Below are 9,259 nucleotides of genomic sequence, written 5' to 3' on the forward strand. Positions count from 1 at the left end.
AAAAGGCAGTATTACTTTAAAAGGCAATCTATCGTAATTTTTTCCTCCCAGTGTTGGAGGTGGGTCAAATTATCCCGAGTCCATTGACTTTGCAAAATTTAAATTAGTTACCAATGTTATTTCATATATTTGTGAGAGTCTTAAACCATTTAAGAAACTTGGGGGAAAGAATCTGTAAGTTTGGAGCATATTGCTGTACGTGTACAGCCATGTCAAATAATTAATTTGAAGAGGTGGGCCTGGGTCAGCATATAAAAGACTTGATCTAAGGAGGTTAGATTTGAGCCTGAATACAGAGTGAAAACACTGAAGTGATTTTGGCAGAAGAGGGATGTTCATGTTTACCATTTTTATGTTTAGTTTTTAATAATAGAACTGGTAGCAGTATTGGGTTGGGGATGGAATTTGTGAGAATAGAAGCTAGAAGGTCAGTTTATGTTTATCCAGGTGAAAAGTGAGGAGGTCATGAAGATGTATGTATGTATGTATGTATTTATTTTGTTTTGGCAGCTGGCTGGGGCATGAAGATGTATTTAGAAGGTAGATCAGTCAATAGGGCCTGGTATCCAATGCAGTGTAAGTGATAAGCTAGGTGGAAGAGATCAAGAAACTTAGTGGTTGATAGTACCATTAATCAAGATTAGAAATGCTGAGGGTGTTAATATTTGGATGAAGATGATACCAAGTTTAAGACATGTTGTAAATGAGGTTTGTATGGTACATTCAAATTGAGTGGTAATAGATATTTTAGCTGCTCAACCTGGTGTTTTTGATTAAAATTTGTATGTAGGTGTTGTAACACCAAAGTCAAGGGTTTCAGATTCCTAAATGGGCCAGTTACAAACAAACAAACAAACAAACAAACAAACAAACAAATAAATAAATAAATAAATAAATAGCATGTTTATAAATTAGAATGTGTGAAAATAGTTAAATGACATTTTCTTCAAAAATATTTTTATAGATTAGCTTAAAACCAATCTATATTTCCTTGTGCAGTGTTGGCATTTGGATATTTCTCCTAAATCTGGAATTTAGGAGAAAGGTTTGAAGTTGTGTTACAGTTTTGAGAGTCATCATAGTATAGGCATTATTTGAAGCTGTATTAGTGAGATTGCCCAGAAAGTATATAAAAACATGAGAACAAAATGGAGAGTGGAATTCTTGGAATACTAGCAATTAGGGTAGGTAGGAAGGGGGAGCCATAGGAGATTAAGCAGCTGTCAGAGGCTTGGAGGAAAACCAAGGAAGTGGTAACTGAAAAGCAAAGGGAGGAAGAACATTCTAAAAGTAAGATGTGATTAACAACAAATACCGAGCATATTATTAGAATAGAAGATATACTACAAAACAAGTACCCATTTAGTTTTGCATATAAGAGGTAATTGGTGACCTTCATTAGGATGATTTCATTGGTTTGTTGAACACACAGGGATTGAGGAGTAATTGGGAGGTGGGAAGGAACTACTGACGTTTACAAGTCATTTACACGTGATCATTTATAACTTAAATATAGATTACTGTATTTAATTGTATTGTAACTTTGCAAAATAGGTTTTATTGTCCCATTTTATACATGAGCAAACTCAGATTTAGAGAAGGGAAAAACTTCCCTTAAGTTAGGTAATTAGCAACAGACAGAAATGGGTTTGAATTTATGCCTTTCTTTTTTTTTTTTTTTTTTTTGTCTTTTTCGTGACCGGCACTCAGCCAGTGAGTGCACCGGCCATTCCCATATAGGATCCGAACCGAACCCGCAGCGGGAGCGTCGCCGCGCTCCCAGCGCCGCACTCTCCCGAGTGCGCCATGGGCTCGGCCCGAATTTATGCCTTTCTGTGCCTTGTCTATTCCACTGCAAAGGCAGGAAGGAAATGAAGATATCCTTAGACATTTATCAAGTGGTAGCCTTTCACTATAGATGGGAAAGAGAAAGGTTATGATATTTTGGTTTCTTTCTTTAAATCAGAGTTCTTTTGAAAGAGTAATGTGTATAGGAATCTAACATGGGATCTAAAATTATGATTCAAATATAGAGCATGTATTTTTATTGTCTTCCTTTAGATTTAAGGAACATGTACAGAATAACTTGCCTAGAGATCTTTTAACCGGTGAACAGTTTATTCAACTGCGAAGGGAATTAGCTTCTGTAAATGGACATAGTGGTGATGATGGTCCTCCTGGTGATGATCTACCTTTGGGAATTGAAGACATAACTGATCCAGCAAAGGTAACCAGACTTACTCAAAAGTCCTTCAGTACATGAGAAATTAGACCTCGTGTTCCTTGACTACGTGTTGTACAGTGATAAATTATATAGCTGGCCATTTGCCCAGTGACTTGTAGCTTGTTTAAAGTTAGTTTTTGATTGAGTCTAGTGGAGGTTATTTAGCTGGTATGGTTGAAATATAGATTTAAGGTAGAGAAACCACCTGAAAATAATGTAGCTTCTTAGAAGGAATATTTTGCTTAGGTTGTGATCTACTAGTCCTATTAAGAAAGAAATACATAAGAAGATGGTTTATTAGGAGTTCTATCACAAATTTTAGTATTGTTAATTGGACTTTACACATAATTGCTAATAGTTAAAAACCCACCACTATTCTAAGACTGAAGTATCTGTGGATGATACTTAAATATAAGCAGTAATGTTGAACAATTTTGGTATATAACGTGAGATTTTTTCTTTTTCTTCCCAAGCTAATTACTGAAATAGAAAACATGAGACATAGGATCATTGAGATTCATCAAGAAATGTTTAATTATAATGAGCATGAAGTTAGTAAAAGATGGACATTTGAAGAAGGTGTAAGTGTTTCTGTTTTTTAACAATCTTGAAAATATGAAGATAGGAATAATGTATTTTTCTTTAACTTTTGATAATGTCTGTTACTTTTTCTAATTTTTGCATATTTAAGTAATACAGTCATCTCATTTATTGCTACCATTATCAGTGTTATCATTTTCTATTATCAATTTTAGAATCTTGTTGAATTTAGACTTACTTGAATTGCAAGATATCTGCTTAATCTGTACAATTTTTTATAATTGTTGAATTTTTAAAATCAACTTCATTGAGTTATACTTTACATACAGTAAAATGTACCCATTTTAGGTATATAATAAAATTGAGTTTTTTCACCACAATTTTAATTTTTTATTTTTTTGACTCATAGCTTTATTGAGATATAATTCAGTTGTCGTATAATTCATCCATTTAAAGTATGCAATTCAGTAGTTTACTTTCATTGCCATTTCACGATTTTATTACAGATTAAAAGACCTTATTTTCACGTGAAACCATTGGAAAAGGCACAGCTAAAAAACTGGAAAGAATACTTAGAATTTGAAATTGAAAATGGGACTCATGAACGAGTTGTGGTTCTCTTTGAAAGATGTGTCATATCATGTGCCCTCTATGAGGAGTTTTGGATTAAGGTAAGAAAATTATATGCTCTCAAACTTGTATATATTATAAACATTGATCTAGTGACTAACCTTTTTTGTACTTCTGTTGAATGTTGTTCATATAACTATATCTGTTGCATTAGGAGATGGTCTGCTTGCAACCAGATTTGACTGCTGCATATGCCAACCTCGTTGCCTCTCTTCGTCCTTCCTTACAGAAACTAGTCTAGTGGTTCAATAAAGGTGCTGAATGGGTTTAAAAATAGAATTTTATCGTTCTGTCACATATTTAATGGCTTGTTCAACTGTAAATTATTCAGTATTTCCTCTTTTCTGTATGTAGTATGCCAAGTACATGGAAAACCATAGCATTGAAGGAGTGAGGCATGTCTTCAGCAGAGCTTGTACTATTCATCTCCCAAAGAAACCCATGGTGCATATGCTTTGGGCAGCTTTTGAGGAACAGCAGGGTAAGGATGAGGAATTTCAGTTGATATTTTTGGAATTTTAAGTTATTTCAGGATTAAATTATAGGAATTGAGTGTTGAGGGATGGTATAAAGCAGAGATTGGAAAACCTTTTTGGTAAAGGGACAGATAGTAAATATTTTAGGCTTTGCAGGCCATATGGCCTCTTTCCTAACAACCCAACTCTGCTCTTGTAGCCCCAAAGCAGCCATAGACAATACATAACTAATAAGGATGGCTGTTTTTCTTTTTTTTACAAAAACAGGCAGAGGTCTAGATTTAGCTCTTAGGCTGTTGCTTGCCAATACCTGGTGTAAAAGATCCTTCAGAAGTTTAAACGAAAGTGTAAACATTTAATTACTATTTCTAGGAAATATTAATGAAGCCAGAAATATCTTGAGAACATTTGAAGAATGTGTTCTAGGATTGGCAATGGTTCGTTTGCGAAGAGTAAGTTTAGAACGACGGCATGGTAATATGGAAGAAGCCGAACATTTGCTTCAGGATGCCATTAAGGATGCCAAATCAAATAATGAATCATCGTTTTATGCTATCAAACTTGCCCGACATCTTTTCAAAATACAAAAGAACTTTCCAAAATCAAGAAAGGTGCTTTTGGAAGCAATTGAAAGAGACAAAGTATGTATTTTTATTTTTTTAGAGTATCTTCCATAAAATCAGTGGCCATTTTTTTCACTCTGGCAACTGTGATGAAACATTTGGTCTGTATGTAATTTTATTACTAAGTGAGGACAGCAGTCCCTCTAAACTGATGTTGCCATTTTTAAAATTTCTTCAAATTATTTTGAATTAAACATTTGAAAAAAACTAAGGTTATTTGGCTAAAAAGTGTTGCAGAAATTATACTTTCCTTTTAGAAATTTTACAACACATTTACTAAGTAGAACAGAGGGGTCTGGGAGAATGCTTTATAAACAAAAGCACAGCATTTGCCTACATGGTAGCAAATGTAGCAGTGAGATGATTTTCTTTTTACAGAGTATCCTTTTACATATCAATTGATAAAAGGCAGTGTGTAGGAAATTTCTCATTTTTTAGGTTTTTAGCTATTGCTAGGTCTGTTTAAGGCATAGATTTTTAAGTTTGTTTCTAGCTGTCGTTTAAGATGTTTATCTAGAGTTGTAAGAATTTAAATTGTTGTTGGGCCGGCCCGTGGCTCACTTGGGAGAGTGTGGTGCTGATAACACCGAGGCTGCGGGTTCGGATCCCTATATAGGGATGGCCAGTTAGCTCACTTGGGAGAGCGTAGTGCTGACAACAGCAAGTCAAGGGTTAAGATCCCCTTATGGGTCATCTTTTTTTTTTTTTTTTTGTCTTTTTATGACCAGCCGCACCACGCTCAGCCAGTGAGCGCAATGGCCATCCTTATATAGGATCCGAACCCGCGGTGGGAGCACTGCTGCGCTCCCAGCGCCACACTCTCCCGAGTGCGCCAGGGGGTCGGCCCCCCCTTATGGGTCATCTTTAAAAAAAAAAAATCGTCGAAATCATAAGAGACCATTTTTTGTGTTTTATTTTCTAATTGTCATGGTAGGTCAAGTCATAGTAAATGCAAGATGGGATATAGAGTTTTTTTTTTTTTTTTTTGGTGACTGGCTGGTACAGAGATCCAAACCCTTAACCTAGGTGTTACCAGCACTATGCTCTTCCAAGTGAACTAACTGGCCAGCCCACTGGATATAGAGTTTTGATTTATTGGCATTCAACAATTTGCATAGTTTGGGAGACAGCTAGAATGATGGCATTACTTATCAATGTGCCAATGAGTTTTTCACCTCTTTAGATGTATGCTGAAAGCATTTAACATGAGTTGTATTATAGTGTAATTTTCAAGTTAATTTTTTGAATTGAGATATAAAAAGGCATTTTAAATATCTATTTTAATAAAAATGTTTCAGAAATGTTAATTGATACTGCTTTTTTACACAGGAGAACACAAAATTATACCTCAATTTACTCGAAATGGAATATAGTGGTGACCTGAAACAAAATGAAGAAAATATCCTTAATTGTTTTGACAAAGCTATACGTGGTTCATTACCTATTAAAATGAAAATTACATTTTCTCAGAGGAAAGTGGAATTTCTTGAAGATTTTGGTTCAGATGTTAATAAGTAAGATCTTAATTATGCTATCTATTTAAATGGTAAATGAGCATCAGTACTTTTGGATGGGAATTTGATTAGTACAGATTAGTACATTGTTAAGTTTAAAAATGTTTGCTTAGCTTACTTTTTCCTCAGAGATATGCCGGGGTAAATTCAGTTTTATAAATGTATATGTGCTTAAGAGGAGGACATATGGTTTGTCTTTCTTTCAAAAATGTTTTCTCAATTTTAGAATAATTTAAATCGAGTGAATGAGAGAAGGCAGGAAGTAGCAATCCTATGAAAAGGGAAATGGGACAAGGATTGAACCTTGAAACATATAACATTTAATATATAGGTCAATAAAGGTGGATGGAATATAGGAATGCCATTTTATCTGAGATGGGAGAAGAGGATGGATATTATCCCACAGCTTGTGCTTGATGGCCTTATCCTCCTGCATTGTAACAGGCTGAAAGTTAGAGGGTGGTAGGATTTGCTCTAGGGGATTTGGGAAAAGGATAAGTTTAAGATTTAAATTTGGTAAACAGAAGAGTAAAAAGATTGGCTAAAGAATTGATGAAGTTCAAGTCTTATATGGTTCTAGTAAGGAAAAAACTCAGTGCCTGTTAGGCTTTCCTCTAATTCTGATTGAGAGTGGTTTCCATTGAAAGCACTGTAAAATAACAGAATTGTGTGTATGCTTGTATATGTTTGTATATGTTTTTGATGGCTGTGTAAAATTTTAGTTCAGCTAATACAGCAGCTAATATTTATTGAATGTTTGGCATCATGCGAAATGTCTAGATGAAGACAGGCTTAAAGAGGGATTAGGCAGTTTTTCCAAGGTCACTTAGCTATTATATTGTGGGGCTGGGATTAGAACTTATTTCAAAGTTTGTGCTCTTAACTACTTCATGTGCATTTAGTGTCTTCTGATTGATTTGCACTGAGGAAGATATACAAAAGAAATGACATTAATTCTAGCTTTTGGTGTGGTTGGATGGTATGAATATAAGAGAAAATATGTAAGTGTATGAGGTAGTATTAACTTTTAAGAAGGCTGTGATCTATGTGGATCAGATTGGATTTGTTATGCTTCATAGAGGAGGTGGGGGCTTCATTTAGTTGCTAATGGATTCTGATAAGCTGAATAGAGAACACAATGGTAGAAACAAGTTCATATTAAAAAAATTTTTAAAGTTTATATATAAAAAAGTTTATATAAAATTAACATCTACTTGACTAGAAGATTTTGTGAAGTAGTGGAAGTGTGCTCTTGATTGTGCTGTGCCTTGAAAGCTAGGCTGAGTTCAGAGCATATGCAGTAGGTAACTGACAGGAGCCAGCTATTAAGAGTTTTGACAGATGAAGTTAAAAAGACACATCCTTTTAACTTTGCAATAACAAGCAGAAAAATTGAACACAAAGATGTCATTTAGGCCCTTGCAGTGAGTCTAAGGACTTAACACTGTTACAGTTGAAAATTAAAATTAAGGAAATATGAAAAAATAGATGAACCACTTAGAAATTTATGTAGGCAGTTTCCCTAAGTGGAAACAGCTTAAAATCTTAAAATGTAAATATTTTGGAGTTTGTATATTCCAGAGGACTTTTTTTTTCTTCTCTCTCAGGCTTCTGAATGCTTATGATGAACATCAGACACTCTTAAAAGAACAGGATTCTTTAAAAAGGAAAGCAGAAAATGGGTATGTAACGTCTTGCTGAATCAGAAAGGGATGCTTGAAAGAAGACATTTCATAGTGCCTTTAAAGACAGATATTTTTAAATGTTACCTTTATAATTTAGATACTTAATTTTCATGTTTGAAAAAAAGTCAGGGGCTGGCCAGTTAGCTCAGCTGGTTGGACCATGGTGCTAATAACACCAAGTTCCAGGGTTTGATACCTGTAACAGCCACCTGCCAAAAAAAAAAAAAAAAAAAAAAGAGAAATCATAAAATGAGTGGTTGAAAACTTCAGTAAATGTACATAGGTGACATTCATCTATTGCTTCTTATCTGTGGGAGTTTTGAAAGTTTCCATTTTGACCTTTTATATAGATCAGAAGAACCAGAGGAAAAGAAAGCACACACAGAAGATACAACTTCGTCATCTACACAGATGATTGATGGTGATTTACAGGCAAATCAAGCTGTATATAATTATAGTGCCTGGTATCAAGTGAGTCCATATAATTATAATTTTCTGCTCATAGATGTTGTTAGAAGGATAAATTAGGATGTCTTTTTTTTTTTTTTAGGGGAAAACTTTTTTGCTTTTGTTCTAGACTGTATATAATACATTGTTTTTTGTGGTTAAATCTTGGATTTCGGCAATGAACACATGCCGATTTTCTTAAACATACCTGCTTTAGTTATGTTTTTATATATGGATCTCAGCCACGGTTTTAGTATGCTAACATGTCTACTCTTTCCTTTTTCCTTTCCTTTCAGTACAATTATCAGAATCCTTGGAATTATGGACAGTATTATCCTCCCCCTCCAACCTGATGGGAAAATGTAATTTTCAGATGGAATGTGTGAAAAATATCAAATTATTTTTTTTTAATGAGGGATGTAAACATAGCATAAACTTGTCATATTTGATAACTTGTCTTCCCTGTTTCTGTGTAACATGATCTGTTTAATAATAGGGGAAAATGTCAGTTAGTTGCTTACCACAGATACTATTTCCTACCATTTATAAAATTTACTTTTTATTGGAGAACTATTTTTTTGATTTTTGCATTAAATGGTCTAGAATTTTTTTGCAATGCACTTGCAACAGTTTTGTAGCCTTAAGGGTAGGAAAAAAAAAAAAAACTGACTGCAAATCATGTCAGTATAGTACAAGATTTTGAAAACACGTAAGGGCTGGTTATTAAGGACTTACCTCTTAAAAAAAAAACAAAAAAAAATAGATTTGGTTTTGTGTGTTTTGGTTATATTTGTGAATTTGGTTATAATTGCAGAAAAGATATTAAAGTACTATGCTTTGGAATAGAGATTATAAATGAGAAAATGGAATGTTTGCATCCCTTTAAAAAATGAAAATCATATCAAAAGTATGTTGTTTTGGGAGACTTTGTATTTAGAATATTCATGTAAAACTTGTAAGCAAGCTTTCATTTTGATCAAACTGATTATCTTCATTTTTGTAATAAAACTGAAACTCATCCAGTAATTGTTTATGAATTTATTTGGAGGAGGGGGATTGGTTTGAAGTGCCCTTTTCCTAAATTTAGCTATTATCTTCCTGCCAAGATTTCTTAGGCCTT

The 9,259-nt window shown here is 34.0% G+C and overlaps 1 protein-coding gene and 1 non-coding gene across 4 annotated transcripts in view; both read left to right on the top strand.

Annotated features, from left to right (window-relative positions):
• The window catches only part of PRPF39 (pre-mRNA processing factor 39), a 33,797-nt gene extending 24,684 nt beyond the window's left edge, over positions 1-9,113 (top strand). For all 3 annotated transcript variants that reach the window (XM_063090732.1, XM_063090733.1, XM_063090734.1), the window contains 9 exons: positions 2,062-2,227; positions 2,698-2,805; positions 3,271-3,435; positions 3,749-3,875; positions 4,243-4,511; positions 5,823-6,007; positions 7,615-7,689; positions 8,043-8,163; positions 8,436-9,113. In XM_063090732.1, coding sequence (XP_062946802.1) covers positions 2,062-2,227; positions 2,698-2,805; positions 3,271-3,435; positions 3,749-3,875; positions 4,243-4,511; positions 5,823-6,007; positions 7,615-7,689; positions 8,043-8,163; positions 8,436-8,492 — 1,273 coding nt within the window. In that variant the 3' untranslated portion in view covers positions 8,493-9,113. The remainder of the gene's footprint in view (positions 1-2,061; positions 2,228-2,697; positions 2,806-3,270; positions 3,436-3,748; positions 3,876-4,242; positions 4,512-5,822; positions 6,008-7,614; positions 7,690-8,042; positions 8,164-8,435) is intronic.
• On the top strand, positions 4,572-4,653 carry LOC134374463 (small nucleolar RNA SNORD127). Its single transcript, XR_010023307.1, has one exon. It is a non-coding gene; the product is annotated as a small nucleolar RNA SNORD127 (small nucleolar RNA).
• Positions 9,114-9,259: the final 146 nt, after the last annotated feature.

This window comes from Cynocephalus volans, chromosome 3 (genome assembly GCF_027409185.1).
Source record: "Cynocephalus volans isolate mCynVol1 chromosome 3, mCynVol1.pri, whole genome shotgun sequence".
Classification (NCBI taxonomy): Eukaryota; Metazoa; Chordata; class Mammalia; order Dermoptera; family Cynocephalidae; genus Cynocephalus; species Cynocephalus volans.